The sequence below is a fragment of the Aricia agestis genome, chromosome 1 (genome assembly GCF_905147365.1).
Source record: "Aricia agestis chromosome 1, ilAriAges1.1, whole genome shotgun sequence".
In the NCBI taxonomy this organism is placed as follows: domain Eukaryota; kingdom Metazoa; phylum Arthropoda; class Insecta; order Lepidoptera; family Lycaenidae; genus Aricia; species Aricia agestis.
The window spans coordinates 9,732,594-9,757,500 of record NC_056406.1 but is presented as its reverse complement, the minus strand read 5'-3'; the positions used below and the strand labels follow the sequence as shown (position 1 = coordinate 9,757,500).

At 35.2% G+C, this 24,907-nt stretch overlaps 1 protein-coding gene across 2 annotated transcripts in view; it reads left to right on the top strand.

Moving 5' to 3' along the window:
• LOC121728265 (dipeptidyl aminopeptidase-like protein 6) overlaps positions 1 to 24,907 on the top strand; it is a 214,033-nt gene that overhangs the window by 166,870 nt on the left and 22,256 nt on the right. For both annotated transcript variants that reach the window (XM_042116416.1, XM_042116407.1), the window contains one exon: positions 24,390 to 24,484. In XM_042116416.1, coding sequence (XP_041972350.1) covers positions 24,467 to 24,484 — 18 coding nt within the window. In that variant the 5' untranslated portion in view covers positions 24,390 to 24,466. The remainder of the gene's footprint in view (positions 1 to 24,389; positions 24,485 to 24,907) is intronic.

Here is a 24,907-nt window from a genome sequence, read left to right as displayed (position 1 = left end):
CGATAGCGGTTTTTGAGATACAGCCTTGAGGCAGACACATGGACAGACAACGAAGTCTTAGTAATTGGGTCCCCTTTTTACCCTTTGGGTACGGAACCCTAAAAAGTACAAACAACAACAAAAACCGAAAGAACATTTTTTTGTGATTTATATAGGCAAGCGCCCACCCGTCATGATTTATTTTTTACAAAGGTAAAAAAAAGTTACTCTCTCACTGCTGCTACTTTCACAGCAACACGAACCATACATACCCTAAAGCATTATCACTTATTATGAGAAATACTCCAACGTCATAAATAATACTTTGCGACTTTTACTGTGAACTCTACCTAAGGACACACACCCTTAAGTATTATCACTGTGTTTTGATAATGATACACCCTGTCGATTGCTAAAACCAATCTCCATTAGTGTGATTATAAATAACCATAACAGCGGCGTTTTGAAGTGCCATAGTGTGTGTGCAGTATACAAAATTTCTTTCTTCACTCTCACTATCTAGTGGCACGGACGACCAACACGACTGCCTTTACTAGATGAGCAAGATAATCGCATGATTGTCACTGAAATTCAAGCTTGGTGATTTTTGGGTAACAAAACATAACGGTGCATATTTTAAATAAGTACTCTAACAAAAAACAGTAAAAAGTATCCAGTAGCTGTTAAAATAAAAACGAACGAATGGTAACAACAGAATAACGTGCCAATAGCGACCGAAGAGCAAAATGAAATTTTTCGAGCCTTTAAACTTATGTTACCCTGTATTTACAAAATCTAATTTCGTCGCGTTTTGTTCGCAGCTGTCACAAATTGTTCTACGCTTTCAATTTCATACACAACATGAAATGTAAAAGGAGCCAAGCAAAATATTGCGTAGTCATTCAATACTTCTGTTGTAAAAAGTTTTCAGATCACATTCAAGCCAAGCCTTCAACTTATTTTGTAATTTTAATCAACATTCGGTAAACGTATCAATAGATTTCTTTATTTTATAATTATTATAGTGGCTTGGCAATGAGCACTAGAGAAATAATCAGTGACTAATTGGATTTATTGGGTACCATCAGCCACATGCGTCGTTACATACTAAAACACTCTACGCTTGCCGTCTGTGTAAGTCCTCTCTCTGTAACTCCTCCAAATATGCAGTTTTATATATTTTGTTTCTCTTGTGCTCATTGCCAAGCCACTATGATAATAATAAAATAAAGAAATCTATTGATAATAATATATTGACTCTTAAGCTTTAATACTTGAAGGTGGTCATTTTTATATCAGCAATACCGTTGAACACTATTTAATTAAGTACTTACATAAAAGCCTTTTGTACGTAAAACAAATATGCAGTCGAAACTCATACTGTTCTTGCAAAGTTACAAACATAAAAATCTGTTCTTGTATTTGATAAAGTATTATATTTTTCTATTATTTTTAAATTTTTAGATTTCCCTGCCCAAAGGATGAAAACGGGACCCTATTATTGCAGTCTTCGCTGTTTGTCCGTCGTCCATCCGTATGTCACCAGGCTGGATCTTGAGAACCACAATAGCTAGATTGTTGCAATTTTCACAAATTATGTATTTATGGTGTCGTTATAAAAGCCAAAAGTCCAATTAAAATAAAATAAATTATTAATAGGGGGCCTCATACAATAATCACGATTTTTTTCCCCCTTTTTTGCTCTATATCCATAATGGTAACAGTGAGGTTTTTGAAATTTTCAGAAAATACTGAACTGTATTTTAACTTTAATAATTAGTAATAAAAATTTAAAAAATATATAATTAAGGGGGGGCTCCAATACAAATTTACGGTACGGTACTATGTACGCCACTCCGACCGTCTTGCACTTGGCCGGTTTCATAATTTTTCCTTTCATTGTGAATAAAGACCTATCCGGGTACCAAATTTCAAGGTTCTAAATCTGCTAGAAGTACCTTAGAATTTTGATGATCTGTCAGTCAGTGAGTGACAAAATGCAGTAACTTGGACCATCCGTAACTATTAAACTATTTATCGAAATTTCAATGCAATTTGGAGGTTACGAGTAAGCTAGTTTTAATACTTGCAACTAGTGACCGAAATTCTAAATCCCTAGCTTTGTTAACATCGAAGATAAAGGGGGTGTGAAATAGCCGCGAACCGTTTCGAGAAAAGTATGGTACGGCCGTGCCTTTGCTAAAAAGCTTGGCTGGGGCACGGCCGTGCCCCCAGATCATACGTAGATAATATGTCAATTTTATTATTTCACATAATATTTTATGTTTGCAAAAAGAATATTTTTATACTTACGTTTTAATTCAATTTACTAGGTGTTTTACTAGGAAATATTTTAGTTTATATAATACAATTGCGGAATCAATATAATAATTAACAATCGTAGTATCTTATAAAATACTAGTGTTTTAAAGATGACAAACTATTTAAATAGCTAAAAAAAAACATAAAGTTATCAGGAATATATTTAGCAATTATAATTTAAAATGAAACGACCCATCTTAATTGATATTTAAGGCGATTGAGCCTTCTGTTTTATTCTTTAGGTCGTTCAGAGTCCTTAGCCAAAACTTTTTCTTTATCGCTTCTTAATAGAATCGCCGATCAAAAGTTATAGAATTGACATGACATCAGTAGATAATGAACTTCATAATATCGAATGCATATTATGTCAATTCCATACATTTTTGATCGGCAAGTCTATAAAGAAGTCATAAAGAAAACGTGTTGGCTAGGGCCTCTTTTTTGTTTCAAAAGAACTTTCTTACTTTGCACGAACCAACGATTTATAAGTAATAAACTGCCCTTTCACAAACAAAGCACCTGGACAAAAAGCCTATAAATTCACAATTGTGTTAAAAGCCTATATTCGTTTTGTGAATTTAAATGTGTCTCATTTTACGGTTTTTTCCATAGCTTACCAGCATATTAATGTAGTAGCCCCCTAATTAACAAGAATGTCTTTTACTAAATAGCTGAGGAGCTAAAATGGTCGCTTTGAAGAATCACGATATGAATCATAATATGATTCATTTTTCTCAAATCGCAAAATGCAACTCTGCTTGCAATTCATTTCTGTATTTTTGTACTGATTTGACATTTGTCAGTTTGACAGTTTTGACAATTCATTTGCTGAATTGATTGAGAGGAATTGCTAAATGTGACCGTTTTAGCCCCGCTGGTCTTTACAGTGTTTTGTCCGTCCTAATATTATGTCTACAATCTACATATAAGGGTCAACTTAAAACGCAACGCGACGCGTAGATGCATTTCTAAATTTGTACTGAAATGACAGATTTCAATTGCATTAGGCGTCATGTAAATCTGTCAGTTTAATACAAATTTAGAAATGCATCTACGCGTCACGTTGCGGTCTGAATTGACCGTAAGAGCTTTGCCTAAGTGTCAGATAAGAAAAAAACATTCTACAGCTTATTTCTTAAATAAATTCTATAATATATAAAAAAAGATCTTAATTAATGTGCCCTTACTAATAAATAGTAAGGGCATATTAATTAATATCAAAGAAGCCTTAAATTATATTATTAAAGATTTATATTACTTTTCACCAAAAACGTCTAGTGACGTAACGTCTACAAAATTATAATATTCAAAGGGGTATCTAAATTACACAGCCTTACAAACGTTTATCTCCTTATTCATGTTAATATTAATAACACACAAATATAAAGCGACATTAATGTATTTATTATAAATAAACCAAGTTTTGTAAAATTGAAACTTTTGTAAACTAAATCATATTATTACATTTATCTTGAAGTATGAATGTTCCACAAATTAATTTTGGTCAAAGCCGCTAGACACTTCTTCAGCAAAACCTAGACTAGTTGGCGGAAACTTAAGAGTTATTACAAGTCAGCGGCGAACAGTGACGTATTGCACAGTTGATGCAACCACAAGACTATGAAATATGAACATTGAACAGCTTGTGTAGTCTGTGTAGTGTAAGGAGGCCATAGTTCTCTCTTGTGTTGCGATTTGCGATATTATGTCATCCCAGCGTTAACGCTTTCTACATACTTTACATCTACACTAATATTATAAATGCGAAAGTGTGTCTGTCTGTCTGTTTGTCCGTCTATCTTTCTGTATGTTACCTCTTCGGCTCTTCACGCTCTAACCGCTGAACCGATTTTGCTTAAAATTTGTATAAAAACACTATGAGTGCCGAAAAAGCACAAAGGATACTTTTTATCCCGGTAGAAAAGTACGGTTCCCGCACGATAAACGATTTTTGACGCAACGGAGTTGCGGGCGTCATTTATTTATCAATAATTTCCAAATTAGCCTAAAAGGACCAGGTTGATGTTGAGCGTGTCAAAAAATAGCAATCCTGAATCCAGTATCCACAAAATATGTAAGCAGGAGTGAATAAAAATTGGTTTTCAAAGTGAAGAACTAAAATGGCTCGACATTTCCTATCGTACCCTTATAACGTAAAAAAACTAATTACTAATTTTAATAGGGTTCCGTTATCCGTAGTACCTAGCGCTAGTTTTTGAAAACTTTTGTATGGTCGATGAATAAACATTTATAATGTGTTTTTACACTACTAGCAACATTATCTTCGCCGAATACATTTTTTTAGTTAATCGACCATTACTTTGAAGTCTTCTTAGCCTTTTAAATTCAGCATATTTCCTACTACCGTGAATTTTTTCACATTTCCAGAAGAAAACTATTAGCTGGTAGAAGGGGGGACTCTAACGATTTTTTCCACTTTAATACTTCATATTTCACAAATGGATCCCTAAATCGGAAAATGATCTATGAATACTCATAATATTTTTATTAAGAAACCTATCCAACGACACCCCACACGGTCGGGTGGACGCGAAAAAAAATCATTCCCCCTTCATGTGTAATATTACTTACCATACCAGGTACCATAATTTTTTTTTAAGAATTTATATGTACCATTTTGTCGGCATCATTAATATATTCTGCGTGTCTACGGAAACCTAAAAAAAGTTCCCTTATTACGTAGAAAACGATAATGCTCCCTTTCGTAACGTCCCGTTATGCAAGGGAGCATTGTGGCTTCAATTTAAGATGTTTCCGGGCTATTAAACAGGATACATTACTCATAGAAAGCAGACTTTCAAACATATTGTTACTTATTGTAGCTTAATTTTAAAGGGGGTGACAGACGTGCGAGTAAGTACGCGGACTTATGGCTCGACGACCTTAATCGCCTGTGTGTCAGCAAAGAGCCGCGAGCCAAGAGTTGAACACGGAAAGAAATTATATTTTGTGATCTTAAGAAGTAATTTAAAACCCTTATGTTAGTACTTGTAACTGTAAATATTAATTTAAATAATAATTCATAACATTAGTTTTTCATTGAATATTGTTCTTTGATGACTAAAATATTAAAGCAAAGTATAGAAAGGATTTTTTGCAGATGCAGACATGACAAAATTGGGTAAACACAACTTTATTCTGCCTTCTTAACGCGTATAAGCTATAGTCGTCGTATAAAATATCTTAATCATTTACATTCTCACATATATAAATCATAACAAAATGAACCAGATAAAAATGGATTTAAATATTAATATTAAAACTAATACTTTGTTTCCATATAAAGGTAGCAGGCAATCGTAAAACAAGGCATGGTAATCCAGTGTGAGCGATTCTTGTGTGTCACCGACGCGAGTCGAGTAACTTCGCGAACTTAAAACCCGCGTACTTTAAGTTCGTACGTCTATCAGGCACTTAAGAATGATGTTTCCAACATTTATTAATCATGAAGCAAGCCATAAAATATTATGCCTTAGAATGAATTATTAAATCTATTGAAAAAAAAAACAAAAAAATATTTACAAAGTTTAATAGTTACTACGTTTTTCTGCGATGAAATTGGTTCTGAAAAAAGTTGGTAAGTCTTGAGTGTTTATTGGACTTTGATGGACATTGAAAATAATCAAAGAGCATATTGCGCCAAATACCTTACTGTTTTACTGTACCTGAGCACTTGTATCTATAGACTCTATTAGTATTAGGATAAGGTTGATATGCTGCACTCCTAGTACCTTGTGGTAAGCCAGTCCTTATTGCTAAGTGCATAAGGTTGAAAATGAATATCGAATTAACCTGGCGGCGGGCCAGTAGGCCTACTACGAAACCGTTTTGAGACTCAAACAATCGAATGAGAGTGCTGCGTACTGCGGGGCCAAAATGTTCACATTTAGCAATTCCTCTCAATCAATTCAGCAAATGAATTGTTAAAACTGTCAAACTCACGAATGTCAAATTAGTACGAATTTAGACATCTGAATTGCAACAGAGTGTCAATTTTTCAAATTAAAAAAAATGAACCATAATATTATGATTCATAATAATATGATTCTCCAAAGCGACCATTTTAGCCCCGCTGCTCTAACCACGTCATTTCTCGTTTGTTAGAGAGGACGCGGCATTCTCGTACGATTATTTGAGTCTCGAAACGGTTTCGTGGTACGGCCCCAGTGCACCGCCAAATAACTTTTCAACTACGGGTCTGCGGCTCACGTGATGCTCCAAATGGCCCAGCTTTGGGCTTTATTGCCTACGTAATAGCCATTGTGATCTGGCATTGACGATGTCATTGGACATTATAGTGCCAGAACATAATCCATATTCCATACTAATACATATTATAAATGCGAAAGTATGTCTGTCTGTTACCTCTTCACACCCAAACCGCTGAACCGATTTTGATGTTTGGTATGGAGATACTTTGAGGCCTGGAAAAGGACATAGGATACTTTTTATCACGAAAAAAAAGTGAGGTTCCCACGCGATAAATGAATTTTGGCGCTACGGAGGTTTTTTTTTTTGTCTTCTAGTACCTAAATATTATCGGATTTAAATGCTGTGAGAATACAAGTAGAGTTACGTGACGGTAATTTTATTAGTCACTGTCTTATTTCGCACCTATTGGCTATTACATTGATGGACTTTCGATGTAAGGTTACGCCTGATAATAAAAAAAAATACTTTTCACCTTTTGGAATGGCACGGCATATGGGGCACTATTCCAAAAGGTCGCATCTCATAGTGCTGAATCTTAAAGCACAATATGTGATAATATTTTTTAGTTATTATTGAGTATTATAATTAAAGGAGTTTATTATAGATTAGTTACATACTTATACTAAATTATAAAATTATTGTAGGTTATAATTACTAAAATATAATAAAGACCAGAAAAAAGAAAGTCTAATGATAAAAAACTAATTTTGAATAATATCTATTAATGATAATATCTATGGACGCTTCACACCACGTCATTATGGTCCCGTGCTAAGTACCTGAAGGACTTGTGTTACAGGTACCAGACAACGGAAATATATTCAATACTTTTATACTATAAATATAATATTTTAATTATATTATTATACATTGAACACACACATGACACATATTTAATAATTATACATCCATGACCCAGGAACTTTGAAAACTTTTTGTTCCGTCGGTGGGATTCGAACCCGCGACCCCCGGCTTGAGCTATCAACAGTCCACCAACTGAGCCACAGAGGTCGTCAAATGAGAGTTGATAACTTATATCTATAAAAAGTAATACAATTACCAGAATAACTAACTGATCCAATATTACTGATCAGTGATCACACAAAGAAAACAACATTGTTTAGCTCGTCCACTGTATAATTTATATTAGGGCCAAAGTTCACCTATCGATCCCACTAAAGTTAACAAGTAGAACACAACACAAAGTAGTGCTAGCCAAATCAACAGCCGGGATAGTTAATTAATTGAAGATATAAAAGGATGAAGTGGGTAACTAACAATTTAAAAATTTACGTTTTATTCATAAATGGAAGCTCTGTTGAGTGACGTGACGAGAAGAAAATGATTTGAAATGAAAATAAAATGTAATAATTTATAATAAAATAGGAAAGAATTGTGTTTTTGTATGGGAGCCCCCCTAAATATTTAATTTATTTTGTTTTTAGTATTTGTTGTTATAGCGGCAACAGATATACATAATCTGTGAAAATTTTATCTCTCTAGCTATTACCGTTCTTGAATTACAGCCTGGAGACAGACAGACGGACAGACAGACATCGAAGTCTTAGTAATAGGGTCCCGTTTTTACCTTTTGGGTACGGAACCCTAAAAATGTGTATTTTATGTATAGCCAGATAATGAAGTACGTAATTTACAAGGCTTGTTAAAATCATAAGGAAAAAATTATTATATTTTGCTCTTATGTTATAAACTGTCAGTTATCCTTTTTCATTCACTCACGTCTTTAATTATGCTTTTTACACAAAAAAAACAATATTGTTTTGCGTAAAAACTAATAAGGAAGGTTTTTCATACTGTTTCATAATCAAATTTATCTATAGGCTTTAGTTTTATCAAAATTGAAAATTAATGTAACTCCGTCCAAGTTAGACACTAAATATATATTAATCTTAATTGCAGAAAACTGCTCACAAATGTTTATGAATCGTTTATATGATTTATATTAAAACCATAAACCGAGCTCACCGATATCACAGAATAGATAATAGTACAAGTACCGATATTTAGATAATCTTATATATAAAATTCTCGTGTCACAATGTTAGGCCGCGTACTCCTCCGAAACGGCTTTACTGATTTTTACCAAACTTTATATGCATGTTCAGTGGGTCTGAGAATCGGCTACTGGGTACTTATTATATTGATAAGTGCATTTGTTGGATAAATAATAGTAAATTATTACAACTCGAGGCTGACGGCGACCATTGTTTGTGCGGTGGGATAGCGATGGACGTTGCCATGGTGACATACTACTTATTTAGTCACTTCAATAAAATAATACGGGGCGAAATACTTTATATGGCAAAGAAGCCGGGACAGCTAGTACTATATAATATTATGTTTGTATACTTACAAATAGAACAGACCACAAAGTAGTAGTCAAATCAACACCTGGGATAGTTAAATTAATTACAGCAGTCTGCTCGAGTTTAGTTTGTCTGTAATTTATCGTGACGTCACTCGCTGATTACACCCCGAAGGTATTTGTTCCTAGTTCCTACATAATTACTTCCCACTCAACAAAGCGATTAGAAGAGAGCTGTGACTTACAGGAACTTTATAAGCTTGTATTTTAAGCTATTTGGATAAATAGTTATTGTAAAATAATAATATATTAATAACGGTAACTTGTTTATCATGCCAAAACCCTTTTTTCCGGGATGAAAGCTATTCTTGTCTTTTCCCGGAATTAAAATTATCTTCATACCAAATCTCATGAAATTCCGTTCAGTAGTAGCATTAATAAGTAAGAGACAAACGGACATCTATACTATTAGTACTATTTATTTGACCGAGCTTTGCTCGGTATTCGATAAAATACGAATTAAAGGACATTTTCTAAAAATGATTCCTAGCTAGATCGTCTATCGCCCCCGAAATCCCCTATATACTAAATTTCATAAAAATCGTTGGTTAGTGTAAATATTCGAAATAAAATGCATTTTTAAAAAGTATTTTCGAAGCCTACAAGCGGCTGCAGCCGGTGCAAAAGTTACAAAATAACGAAATCTCGTAGCGACGTGCTACGCGGCTACGTCATGTGCTACGCGACCGCTACGCTATACTTAGCTACGCGCTAAAATAGTACAATGAGGCTCGTCACACCCACAAAGGCGTGGGTTGTGGGTTTTTGCCTTCGTGGGTGTGACTAGCTTCATTTAGGTACATCTTGATTTAGAATCAAGGAATAAATTATTGTTTACTGAAATTACTGTTTGAATGTAGCGATTAAACAGTTTAACTTTAAATTATTGTATTTTGTTTTAACTTTATGTTTCCATGCAGAGCATATTTCTGCCAGATCAACTATCTAAAATGCATAAAATATTTTTCGATATTCGACTGCAATGAAAAACAAACTAAACTTCTTAATTGGCATGAATCTGTTATCTGTGTTCCCTGTGGTATGAATCTGTTATCGGTGTGGTTTTGAATTATCAATGTTACCATTAATAAAAATGCACGGGAAACTAAACAAGAAACTATGATTAGTCATCCATAGTTCCATACTAATATTATAAATGCGAAAGTGTGGCTGTTCTCCGTCTTTCTGTCTGTATGTCTATCACCTCTTCACGCTTAAACTCTTTAACCGATTGAGATAAAATTTGGTATTCAGATACTTGGTGTTTTGGGAAAGGACATAGGATAGTTTTGGTTGCAGAAAAATGTACGATTTCCCCGTAATAAACGAATTTTGGCGCAACGAAGTTGCAGGCGTCATCTCGTTAAATCATAATTTGTATTAATAAAAACTACAATATCTTACGTGTTCCAATTACATAATTTCGTAAGTAGACCTAAAACTTATATTAAGAGTACGGGCGCCGTCGCAATTCTCATACAAACGTAATACCAAGATAATTTCCCATACGAGAATATTAACCATATTATGTGAGTTATTATTTAGCGTAAGATAGTGATTACCTAGGTTCCTGTACAAAGATTCACTGCAAAATATTTACATACCAAAACATATGAACGATTACATATGAAATATACTCGTATAGGACCTTATCTTGGTTTTACGTTTGTACGAAAACTGCGATGGCACCCGGACTCTTAATACTACAATTTCTATAGGGATTGCATTTATAATTTACCTTTATTGCTTGTGACAGCACAAACCGATTCAAGCATTTACATGGCAAATGAATATTACTACAATTTCAGAATGATTATTATTTATGATTAACTAGCCCCGATATTTAAGTTGTTCTGTCGTATAAAAACATTGTATTTTCTTTCTATAACTAGTATTTCTATTTAACTTATCATACCAAATCGATTAGATATTTCTCCAGTTTTAGCGAGACGTTTACATTGCACGTCATTATTAAAGCGATGGTTTAAAAAGAACAAAGAAATTACTAAATCTGGTTGTAGCATTATAATGACCAGGTTATATATATATGGTTACCCGTCAAATATAAGTACCGTTCGTAAATAATAGGATATAAAATAATGGAATGTTTTACGCTAGAGTGTAGCACCAGCAAAGACAGTTAACAAAAAGTTTTGAGTTTTGTTCAACGTTTCTGGTAATATTCTGATATAACGTGTGGCTGGATTATTTATTGTAAATGCTAGTAATAATCCCTATCATTGACAATAATATTCCTACGATATACATACGACTATGTTTATTAAAATAATATGGCCAGCTGCAAGTATTTTATCAACATGCAAACAAATTTACTACGGCCATGTTAAAATAAAATTATAATCCTCTACTGTATAAGCTTGCAAATTAATTATGAGAGTTTAACGAGTAATATAATGCCATGTAATTAATACTTTCTACTATAAAACATGGTCTTGATTAAAACTCTTTCTCTCTTCTCTTCCTTTATAACTGTGTATGTACAAAATGTTGTAAAATCAACTATCGATCTTTTGCGTATGTTAAAAAAAAATCGGCCAAGTGCGAGTCGGACTCGCGCACAAACGGTTCTGTACCGATACAGAGCAAAAATAGGCGAAAAATTAGGTTTTTGTATGGGAGCCCCCCTTAAATTATTATTTTATTGTAATATTATTATTAAATAAGTATTGAAGGATACATATAACTAAAGAATATGTGAAAAAATCAAGTGCCTACCTCTTGCCATTATTGATATAGAGCGAAAAAGGCCTAAAAAATCACGTTTGTTGTATGGGATTAAAATATTTAAATATTTATATTATTTTGTTTTCAGTCTACGAATAATAAAAACTAAGGAAGAGTAACTCCGTCAAAAAACATGCTCCACAATACTTGCCAAAAAAGTGTACCAGGTACACATTTCAATACATTTGCAATATTTAGGTGGCCTTGAGCGGTATAAAGGCTGACGTTACATGACAGTTCGAATGGAACCAAACTTAAAACGGTAATAGTATGGGAGTTATGTTTCCTTAGTTTTTATTATTCGTAGTTTTCAGTACATATATTTTGTTATAGCGGCAACAGATATACACAATCTGTGAAAATTTCAGAAGTCTAGCTATAGCGGTTCTTGAGATACAGCCTGGAGACAGACAGACGGACAGACAACGAAGTCTTAGTAATAGGGTTCCGTTTTTACCCTTTGATTACGGAACCCTAAAAAACTCAGCAAAGTTCAAAATTCATCATAAGTATAGGTTAGGTTAGTTGCAACTTGCATTCTCTATTCATAGCTCACATAAAACAAGATTTTATTTCCTAAGTACAGTAGACACTCGCTAATCCGGCCCCTGGCTAATCCGGTGCCCCTTGTAATCCGATATGCTGATCGCTGGTTAATTTAGGTACAGTACCTGGATGACCGAGCTTTGCTCGGTATAGCAAACACTCATGATTGACTTCGTGTTACTTAATAACGCCATCTGCTGGTCGTTAAAACAATTAGTTGCTCGCAAAATAGTATTATTATTCGCCAATAGATGTCAGGAAGAGTCATATTTTTCAGTTTATCGATTATCGATAAAACACGAATAAAAAGACATTTTCTGAAAATGATTCCTAGCTAGATCGATCTATCGCCCCCGAAACCCTATATACTAAATTTCATGAAAATCGTTGGAGCCGATTCCGAGATTCCAATTATATATATAATAAGAATTGCTCGTTTAAAGATATAAGATAAACATTATTTTGCCCAATCTTTATATTTTAGGTACGTAATTTTTTTTCTTACAATGCATGCAACGGTTACGGTTACAGCTCGCTGATAAGTACCTAGCTTTAGGAAAATTATTTGTAGTTCAGATAAAACCTTAAAAATTAAATTTTAAGGTATTGTAATGTGTAAAAGTGTATGAAGTACTCGACTATGATCCGACAAATTCGCTAATCCGACGGGGCCGTGCAAAACGTTTGTCGGACTAACGCGGGTCTACTTTATTATAATATTATTATTATTGTTTTGCCTAAACGTTTCTACCTAAGCAGTAAAAATATCTGCAGTTGACTTCACCACAACTTCTACACAAGATTACCTGAAATTTCTTCCAAATGGTTCTATAACTCAAAACCTACTTAAGCCTAGCAAAACTTCAGTTGCTGCGGTCGCCAAGGGGAATACCCTAATGGTCTTCTTTCGTTTTTACGTTTCTATACGATTCCCTACGGTACAGGCGAACGAAATGCTATTCTCAGTCGGTTTTTAAAAAACTCCAGGGAAATACCACTCACGTGATATTGCCGTGAAATGGCAACCGGCGTGCTTTGTCCGGTTTTTGAATGTGGAAAAAATTGTTGGCAGATTTTAGGTCCAGCTAAGATGTTTCTCTATTTTTGCGCTATGACATACTATCTATCTAATATATTATAAAATTCTCGTATCTCAGGGTTTATACGGTGAACTCCTCCAAAACGGCTCAACCGATTTTTATGAAATTTTGAATTTACATTCGCTAGGCCCGAGAATAGGTTTTTATCTACTTTTTAACCCCCGACAAAAAAGAGGGGTGTTATAAGTTTGACGTGTCTGTCTGTCTGTCTGTTTGTCTGTATGTGTATCTGTCCGTGGCATTGTAGCATCCAAACGGGTGGACCGAGTTTGATCTAGTTTTTTTGTTTAAAAGCTGACATGATCAAGAGTGTTCTTAGCTATAATTCATCATCATCAGCCTGCTCAGTGCTGGACAATCAGGGTTTATCTGGTTCATGAAAGGCCGTTAGCAACTTGTTGTCGTTTGATAGGTCTTATATTTCATTCTAGTTCATGACATTTGTGAGTATACAATATACATATACACATATTACTGGAAAGTTGACCTGGTGCTGCAGCATCACCTGGTAATCAATAGGATATCCAACTCCTCGCCAACTTAGAGCAGAGGTTTCGTGTTTGGGCTTATTTTAATTGCGACAACCAGTAAGATGTAGATAGACAGTAAATATTTACATGCTGCTGCTGCAGCATCACCTGGATTCTATACCTAGGAAACGAGCTTCGTATGAACCCAAAGTGGAGGTTTCATATTTGGGCTCATATTAACGGCCTCATTGAAAAGAACATTGATAGATGGTAATCATGAGTATATAATTATTCTGCACTACAACCAACACAAGTTTAAAAAGTATGAAATAAAATTAAATTAAGAAATTTAAAAAAACCCCCGCCAAACAACTTTAAAAAGAAATGAAATAATATTTACTGCCTTTAAGTTCAAATAATTTCTAACTTGTCTAAAGTAATATTTTAGTCCATAATTGTTGTCAAGGTGTGTCGGGGGACCGCTAATGTAGTAGTTTGATTTCACATAACATTATAGTTTAAGTATCAGTTCACAGCGAACCGAATCGAGATAATCAGTGACTTGGCGGTTGTAGTTTTTAGTTTACTTGGCGGTCCCCCGACACACCGTGACAACAATTATGGACTAAAATATTACTTTACACAAGTTAGAAATTATTTGAACTTAAAGGCAGTAAATATTATTTCATTTCTTTTTAAAGTTGTTTGGCGGGGGTTTTTTTAAATTTCTTAATTTAATTTTATTATATTGATACAATTTATAAGACAAAACAATGTTTGCTGGGTCAACTAGTAATAATATATTATAGAAAGGTTATTAAAACATTTATATTATGTATAGATTATTATATGACTATAGATTATTCCTTTACGTGTAATATTTACGATATTTATCCCATCAATCCCCAAGCGGCACCCGGCTGTCGCATAATAATTGAAAATCTATTGTGTCTGCGATTCCCACGATCGAGGTGTAAGGATCATTATAGTTATTCACGTTCACAAGCTATTATTTATTTATCTATCATTGTAACTCTTATGTCGTCGTCATAAAGTTCCTGTGTAATGTAAATTAACCCTGAACAGACTGTTATTCCGCGGCTCATTGTAACAGTTGTTCTAGCCTGTATTTTTAATTATTTGATTCATTTGTGATTCCATTTGTTTCGTGGATTTACATGAACTAAGCTGTTTTCACTGTTCTGCTCAATGAATAGAAACTATTGGCTCAAATTCTTAAAACATAAAAACTCATTAAAACCACAGTATTGACATATACAGTAGACCGTCATACTGTGCTGTGTAATATCCGCGTTGGAACATGTTATTTCCAAGTTTGGTTAGGACAATGCAGGCTTATCACCTGATTGTCTGACAAGTAAGATGATCCATGCGTCGGATGGGCATATAATAAGTCGGCCTAATCTCTCGCCACTCGCCAGTCGTGTCGGTCTTCCGTCTCACTGGCTTATGAAGTAAAGGAATAGAGAGTGCTCTTGTGTACTGCGCACACACTTGGGCACTATAAAATTACTCCTGCGTAACTGGCCTAGTTTCAATGAAGCAATGAAGAATGAGGTGTTAACTCCCTCCCACATATCCCAATAACTCCCACACAGGGCTTAGGCAGCACAGTAATTATACTGTGTGTACTATAACAGGCGCACGCGCGTGCTTTTAGTATCTGCTTTACACAAATTTAACTCTATGAACACTGAATTAAGTCCAAGTAACACAAGAAGACAAGAGTAAATTATACAGGGTGTAACAAAAACAAGTGATAATATTATAGGGTGTGTATGTGTTCCCTGTAGAGAGTTCTCTGTGAAAGTAGCAGCGCTGAAAGACCAACATTTTTTTTCACTTTTGTATGGGCAAGGGCCCGAGCGTCACGACTTTCCCCATACAAAAGTGAAAAAATTTTTTGGTCTTTCAGCGCTGCTACTTTCACAGAGAACTCTCTACAGGGAACACATACAAACCCTAAATTATTATCACTTGTTTTTGTTACACCCTGTATACTTGTATTGCTGAAAACCCTTTATGAAACTTCAGTTTACTACTCCAACAATAGCTACTGTTAAATTCTCCTTTTTACAATAGCTACTGTTAAATTCAAGCCGCTATCATAGAAAAATTGTAAATTCTATCACTCCTTTGAGAAAAACCATTTCTCTAACAACGAAAGAATTGAAATATAAAGGAGAATGGCCGTATGAAATTGATATGAGCCACGGCCGGCTTCATAATATTAACCTGGGTCTAATTGCTTCGACCCTCCGTTCCCAAACGGGGATAGTGTAATGCGAACTGTTTACTGTTATTATGGCTGTTATAGCTCAACTTAAATCTCACTGATATTAGTTATGTTACCAGCTTACTACAGCTTGACCGCTGTAAAGTCGACCCTCGTAGCATACTAAATGTATGCCACGAGTATGATACGAGGGTCGACTTTACAGCGGTCAAGCTTTAGCTGTATACAACAGAAAAAAAAATCTGTTGTGTACTGTATTTCTTTCTTCAGATCTGGGGGGACAATAGATGCATACAATAACATGTCACCATCTTATCGCTATGTATCAATACCGTCTCATGATTTGATCTATATATTTTTATAACTTTTTAAAATGCAATTCTCAAAATTAATGTTTTTGCCCTAGAACCTAAGCGTGTGTCATTCCAGTGGATTGGCAGCAAAACGTGAAGTTCTTTTTTTTAAACGTCCAGTGGTATCGATTTCAAATACTGCAGCTGTCGACAACTCGTCCACAGAGTATAGAGTTAGGAAACCTGGGAGCTAACCTTCACACGTTTTGGAAAACACTTTAATGCAAATACAAGTAAAAGGTGTTATACAATAATCGATACTAACATTATAACTGCGAAAGTGTGCCTGTCTGACTGCCTGTCTGCCTGTCTGTTAGCTTAGCTCTTGTACTGAAATTTGACATAGGGATACTTTGACTCCCGGAACATGATGTACGATACATTTTATCCCACGTGAATAAACGAATTTTGGGGCAAAGCAGTAAAAATAGTCATTTTTCTCGTTCACTGGATTAGTTTCCTAATATTGTAGATATAGGCAACGTAAGTTCTTAGTCAACTAGTATTATAAACTTAGAATAATCTGTAGGCACTTGCTTATCAAACAACGAACCAGAGGCATTTAAACTACATATTTTATGAAACCCATATTACTTGTATGAGATAATCTGACCCTAAAATAGCTGTATCTACATACAAACGATTCTAGAATAACACCCAAGAGAGTCCCAAACCTCAAGCCGCGTTAAACACATTAAAATTAAAGTCATTATGTTTACTATGTGAGGAAATTAATTAAGTCATTATCGCTTTCAACATGGAAGATATAAATGTACAGCTAACATTATTATTATCAACTGTATTCAAATGAATTTTGTGAGATTATTCGGGATCAAAGTAGTATTTGAATTGAAGGATAAAGCGAAACGCGATTTAATAGGTAAGTATTGTTGTGTTAATATTATGTTTGGCAGATCAAAAAAAAATGAGTTTAGAAGAATGTGAGAACTAAAAACATCATGATACTTGGGTGAGAATAATCACCAACTCCACTCTTTCTGTTTTTAATGGACTTCATGTCTGTTTTTTTTTTTTAACTATCTAATGCTAAGTACTCACATACGGTTTTGCTCGATCGAGTAACAACGTCGAGCAAAACCCGCGACTCGGGCATTCGTCCACACATTCAGCATTGCTCGATAGTTCTATTCTAAATCGATATATTTAATCCCACCAAGCCGGCTCGATGCGAGCCTTCGAGCTGTCAGTTTTGCAGTCCACACAGTAATTATTACTCGATTTGGAGTAAAACTATCGAGCAAACCCGCATGTGAGTACTTAGCATAAGGATTATATTTTAAAGTTTTTGTGTTATTTCATGATTTTAAAAAGTTTGTTTCATTTTGATAGTGTATTGAAACACCGACTCGTAGTGTTACAATTAATGTAACAGCAATAAATTGTTTGCAAATGCAATAACAGCGAAGATTGTTCTCACCCACTGTTCTATGTTAATGCTAAATTGGCGTAACATCGAAATATCCGCACGTGCAATTGGCTTGCGGCTATTTTAAAATCATAAATACTACACTACTTTTTGGATTCATTCTGTAGCAGTTCATAACATACAGTACTCCCAAATTAATAATGCGCATGGAAATCTTCGCTAACTGTCGTAATCCTCAAAAACACCCGAATCTATGAAACGTAAGAGCCCCAAACAATGCACTTGCATTTTGCACCTTGTTCAAAGGAAATAGAAGTAAATATCATAATATTATAGCCGGTGGCAAAGCTCACCGGGAAGCCATCGCGGCGTTACCATGGTAACGTCCAAGCAACTTCAGACTACGTCGCTGCAAAGCGCTGTTCTTCTTAAAGTTAAGTTTAAAACAACGCTTGCAGCGACGTCTTCCGACGCTCGGGAAATACGACCGTTGCCGGAAAATTAAGAAATTTTCTATGCGCATTATCACTTTGGGAGCACTGTGCTTTTTCTAATGCCCGATTTCTAAAGTTTTCTATAGGAGTCTATCTACTCACTAGCGCTTTTAATTGGCTTACGTCAAAATGTTAACTAATATCCATACTTAATATTATAAATGTGAAAGTGTGTCTGTCTATCTGTCCGTCTGTCTGTTACCTCTTCACGCTCAAACCGCTGAACTGATTTTGCTGAAATTTAGCATGGAGATACTCTGAGTCCCGAGAAACGACATAGAGTTTTTATCCCGGAAAAATGTACGGTTCCCGCGCGATAAACTAATTTAGGCACACCACAAACTTATGTTAAAAATTTTGCAACTGCAAAAAATAAAAATGTTAAAATTAATTTTATTATTAACGTATAAATCTTACAGTATGAAAATAAAAATCGTTCCTTTTTCCGAAAGACGTATTTAATTATACTTGCTTGTATATTTTAGACCTACGGCCTGCGATATTTCTACAACTGGCCAACAGACTCCCAAGTCTCGGAAACATAAAATTTGACATAGTTATCACATAGAACATTCTAGAAGCTAGAATTACCTAGTAATAATGGCGCATTCACCAGCGGATTAGCGCAGTCGTGACAATATGGCTGAGCTTCCGGCGCGCGGATGTACACCGGAACTCAATTTTCAACGCTCAGCTTTGTACAATTATTTTGCTTTATATTATAATATATTATTTTAAAATAACTATACAATTTTGAACTGCTATTATCTTAAAATATTAATCTTTAGTTTTTACAGCTGGTCTACTAGGGTTGCTAGAATTTATTAATATGTTTATAAATTGTAGCCATCCTGCCCAGCCGACTGCCAATGAATGAATCTTTCCATAAAATATAATAATTGTTTGAGGCCCTTTTCCTAAGTAATTCCTAGATAATACCCATACCTACCTTCCTTTGAGGAAACAAGTCAGGTAGATAAAGGTTAAGAACTAAAGTTTCTCTGTCATAAGTTTATGTAAATGACATAATTATTGCGGTCATTGGGGTGTCACGTCCTCAGAACTCCTTTTAAAGTTACATCAGAGTTTATGGACACTTGATAAGAAGTTTTAATGAGGAAAAAGACCGTTTTCCTTATTACCCGACTAAATGTAAAGGACTAGGCTATTAGTTACAATTATTATCGATTTAGTTGAAACACTCGTAAGGAAAATATTTTCTTGTTATCTTAGAAACTGACGTTTACTACCCATATTTTCTTGATAGTGCGACCGTTTGGAATAAGCTATTTAATATTACTGAAAGGGTATTGAATGGGTAAGATTATCATGAAATGAAGCCGGATGGCTTTTCTAACATTGAATATTCATAACAGTAAAACCCCTAAGCTGTTTACGAGAAAAGAAACCAAAATAGATTGTAGTTTTTTTTTTTTTTTTAATTTGGGGCTGTCTATGGGCTCTGCGCCCATATCCTTTTTTTGCTATCTTTGTATTGTTTTTCGCACCAAGGATAATTGAAATAATATTATTAATTGTAATAATTGTAGTCCATCACGCCATGGACTATATTTTTTTTATATTTATTTATTTAATAATATAATAGAATATAATATATAATTCTTATATATGTAATAACTAATAACAATTTAAAAAATAGATTGTAGTTTGAAGTATATAATTATTTTTATAGTGATATAACTTTTGAATATTATTGTCTAATTCATAGATGTTGCCACTATTAATATCTCTATTCTCTAAACAGACAAACCGACACACGATATTTTCTTAGATTAGCTGATAATAATCATGATGGAGGTACGATATTGTTTTACGTTCGTGGCACATTGGGAACAATAAATAATCTTACGTTTTCATCGGAGTAAAAGCAGATCTGTGTTCCGTTCTCTGTTGAATGTTGATTGATCGCAGTAAATAGACTTCGAGGAACCCTGGCCCGTTTAGTTACTACTGAAGTTGCCTGCAACTTCGTTATTTTATCGTGCTAGTATTTTTGGTTCCGTAGCTCAAAATGTCATTTTTAACCGACTTCAAAAAAGGAGGTTATCAATTCGACGCGTATGTATGTAATGTTTCCAGAACTGTCCAATTTTCGTATATGTAGTCTATATCAGCGTCTGAACAAATGTGCCAAATTTTTAAGTTTGTGTTCGGGTATATCTGGAATTACCATTCTGATTTCAGTAATTCTTTTTTTGTTGTACTAGGTATTGTTCAATTTAGGGAATAGTGCAAGTTTCATTAAAATCGGTTCAGTAGTTTTGGAGATAGGGAGTTTTAATTCTCAATAATTACGTCGATTTGAAGTCAGTTTTACTCGTATCTTTTTAAAATACAGTTATTATAAAAATAATTTGCGGATTGTAAACCTTAGTGCCTAAAGCATGAATTTTTTTTAAGATTGAACCAGACAGACTGAGAGGCAGGCAAACTATCGAATTTACATTGTTAGTGTAGGTACCTAGTTGTTTCAAAGTAGGAGTTGATTTGTATCATGATAATAACTAAAGGTAAAAACTTATTTTGCGGAAAATACAATAGAAATCTAATCTATGTTGCGAAGATTGTGTTGGCGTAAATCGAAGTTATTAATTACTTCTCCGAAAGTTATTAAATTAAAGTCCCCCTTACACGTGTAACAAATTTTAATTCTTGTTCCTATTCAGGACGTTTCGTTATAAATGATATTTGCTGTTACATAATTTTTGAGCATTGATGCTTGTTTTTCAAAGGCAATGTGCAAACGCGTTATCCCAAAAAAATCTATCTTGGTAATGTTTGACCTCCTTTAGATATTTTTTATAATTAAAAAAATATTAACAATATTTAATTTCAATTATAATGGAGGGTTTCATCGGTCCGTTAGTAACTCAACAACAACAAGTAGTAACGCCTCCGTGGTCCAGTGGTTAAGAGCGTGGCTCTTGACTCGGAGGTCGTGGGTTCGATTCCCGCGTTGGAAACATGTTATTTCCAAGTTTGGTTAGGACAAAGCAGGCTGATCACCTGATTGTCTGACAAGTAAGATGATCCATGCGTCGGATGGGCATGTAAAAAGTCGGTCTTGCGCCTGATCTCTCGCCAGTCGTGTCGAAGAAAGGAATAGAGAGTGCTCTTGTGTACTGCGCACACACTTGGGCACTATAAAATTACTCCTGCGTACCTGGCCTGGTTTCAATGAAACCGGCCACCGTCACCGAAACCGGTGTGGGGGTATTATTATTATTATTATTTGTATTTTTTAAATTTCTTTTTCTCCCTTGCGGGGTAGCTACTGTAGTTGCCAGCTTGTGGCCAAACAACTACAAGTAAATATGAAATTAAGTGATGGATAAGAATTTTCGGACAGTTCGGCATGTATTTAAGATGACTGCTTTCTGTAAGGTTATGTATGTAAGTGGATGTATATTAAGTGTTTTGAGTGATGTGTGTAGTGTCTTAGGTATGATGCATGTGGTTGACATGATGATTGGTATGGTTTTAACTGTGCTTACTCTCCATTGCGCTTTTAGTTCTATTGTCAAGTCTGTGTATTTTGTGAGTTTGGTTGTGTTTGTACTAGTGAGGTTGTGGGAGTTAGGTATGGCTACATCTATGAAGTAGACGGTTCTGTTCTGTTTGTCATGGAGAGTGATATCAGGTCTATTGTGATGTACGGTCTTGTCTGTCAGTATGGTCCTGTCCCAGTAAAGTTTATAGTCGGATGATTCTAGTATTATTTGTTTTATTTTATTATTAGTAACTCAAATTCTACTATCTTTTAAGGAAACGTATGCAACAACATCCACACAACATAGTGTGCCTCTTGTTAGGTTAAGAGGGGCGAGCCGGGCCCAGAGCGGCAAAAGTGATTCCTATCTTTAAACCTAGCCATTAACTTTCCACCGTCCAACTTTGAGAATTTTACCTTCCAACTTACTCCAGGATGGATAGTGGAAATATTAATTAAATTGTTAAAGTAAATATTTCCACCATCATCCCCCAACAAAACTAACTCATGACTTATAATATGGTTTTCTGTATGTAAAAAAAATACCTCTTCTATACATATAATAAAACTGTACCCCCCCCCCCCCCCACCTGGTAATGATGCCAAGCAAAAACATGTTGCGTCGTTAGTGTTGAGTTTTAATTCTCCTTTAGGATCAAACAAAGTTATTTATTAAAAATAAAATTAATCTAACCAAAACTAAACATACAGATTTTGAGTGTCGTTTGATTAACATGAGGAAGGCTTTGCCCCTGCCCTTACTTGGGGGGGCTGCGCCTCTCCAAACCTCCCCCCTCCTGGTAATGTTGCTAAGCAAAATGGTGTTGCGTCGTTAGTGTTGAGTTTTACTTCTCCTTCTTTAGATCAAAGTAAGTTATTTATTAAAAGTAAAATTAATGTAACCAAAACTAAACATGCAGATTTTGCGTGTCGTTTCATTAATATGTGGGAGGCTTTGCCCCTGCTCCTACTTGGGGGGGCTACGCCTCCCCCCAAACCCCCCCCCCCCCCCGCCTTACCTGGTAATGTTGCCAAGCAAAAACGTGTTCCGTCGTTAGTGTTGAGTTTTAATTCTCCTTTATGATCAAACAAAGTTATTTATTAAAAGTGAAATTAATGTAACCAAAACTAAACATACAGATTTTGAGTGTCGTTTGATTAACATGCGGGAGGCTTTGCCCCTGGCCGGTACTAACCCCCCCTCCCCTCCTGGTAATGTTGCTAAGCAAAATAAAACATATAAAAACTAATGACGCAACACCCCCCCCCCCCCCCACCTGGTAATGTTGCCAAGCAAAAACGTGTTGCGTCGTTAGTGTTGAGTTTTAAATCTAACCAAAACTTAACATACAACATTGGGGGGGCTACGCCTCCCCCCAAACCCCCCCCCCCCCCCCGCCTTACCTGGTAATGTTACCAAGCAAAAACGTGTTCCGTCGTTAGTGTTGAGTTTTAATTCTCCTTTATGATCAAACAAAGTTATTTATTAAAAGTGAAATTAATGTAACCAAAACTAAACATACAGATTTTGAGTGTCGTTTGATTAACATGCGGGAGGCTTTGCCTCCGGCCGGTACTTGGGGGGGCTGCGCCCCCCCATACCCCCCCCTCCTGGTAATGTTGCCAAGCAAAAACATGTTAGTGCGTCGTTAGTGTTGAGTTTTAATTATTATTCCTTAGGAACAAACTAAGTTATTAATTAATAGTGAAACATGTGAAACATACAGATTTCGAGTGTCATTTGATTAATATGAGGGAGGCTTTGCCTGGATATGGACAGACGGACAGGCTGATATTATATCTTTGTACTCGGGTTCCGTTTTTTACCATTTGAGTAAGGGACCATAAAAAGGAGAGAATTATCCATTTCCGTTATGATACTATGGTAACGCCTACGAAGTCGCGGGAAACAGCTATCCATACTAATATTATAAATGCGAAAGTATATCTTATGCTTGTACACCTGTCACGTATCTTTATTTATAGTAAGTAAGTAATAAGTTATTTCTTTGTTCTTTATTTTTTTCTGTCTATTATTTTTACTGTTGTAGCTGTTGTAGTCATAATTATTTATTGTTTATCCCTGCATGTTATGTTGTGAAGTCACTCTTTGGCCCCTGCAGAATACCAGTGCAGCAGGCTTGCTTGCTGCGTATAGCTGAGCTGGGGCCAATTTTTGACATCACATAACATATACCTATAATTATAATTGTACATAGCTTAAGTCCTTTTTACTTTTTATTTTCTATTCTGTATATGTTGTGTGTTGGAAAAAATAAACGTATTCTATTCTATTCTATTCTAAAGTGTATTTGTTTGTTTGTTCTTTCTTCGCAGCTTAACGAAACAACCAATTGACTTGATTTCTGGCATCGACTTAGTTAAAAGGATAGAGAGTAACATAGGCTACTTTTGGTCTTGGAAAAACATCATGTTTCTAAAGGAGATTTGCAAGAATATTCGTATTGTACACGATTTTTGAATTTCACGCGAGCGAAGCCGCGGGCAAAGGCTAGTGTAGAATAAAAGAAAGGCTTGAATTACTGTACTATAGATGAAGCAAAACAGTTAATAACCGTCTAGTAAGATGCGCCATGTTGTTTCAGACGAGGAGCTGGTGTTCCGCGACCGGTGGGGCGGGCTGACTCTGTTCAACGTCCGCAACCTCACCACCAGGCTGCTCATGAACAACTCCACTTTTGTGAGTAAACGTACTTCACTAAGCGCTCCTCCCCATTTTCACTCTTACTTCCTGTCACCGTGTCCTCTTTCCTGTAATTACTTCTTTTCTTGCCTATCATAACTTAACCTCTTGCCAATCATCACACTCACTTATAGGCATCGCTCTTCCTCTTCCCTACCATCACGCTTTTTCCTTCCCGTCACTCTTCTCCTGTAACAGGTTAAATAGGGTTGTTACGCAAGACTGGTGTTCTCATGTAATTCTGGGATGAGAGACCTATTAATCTCAACATGAATTTTACGTTCGTGAGTGATACTGTGTGAGAATGAAACCGAGATCGGAGGTATGAGAATTGTGCCCCAGATTGTTTGAAGCAGCAGACGTCACGACGTGTTTGAAGATTCTGAGTCTTCTGAGTCTCGTTACACGTTAAAGTTTGTG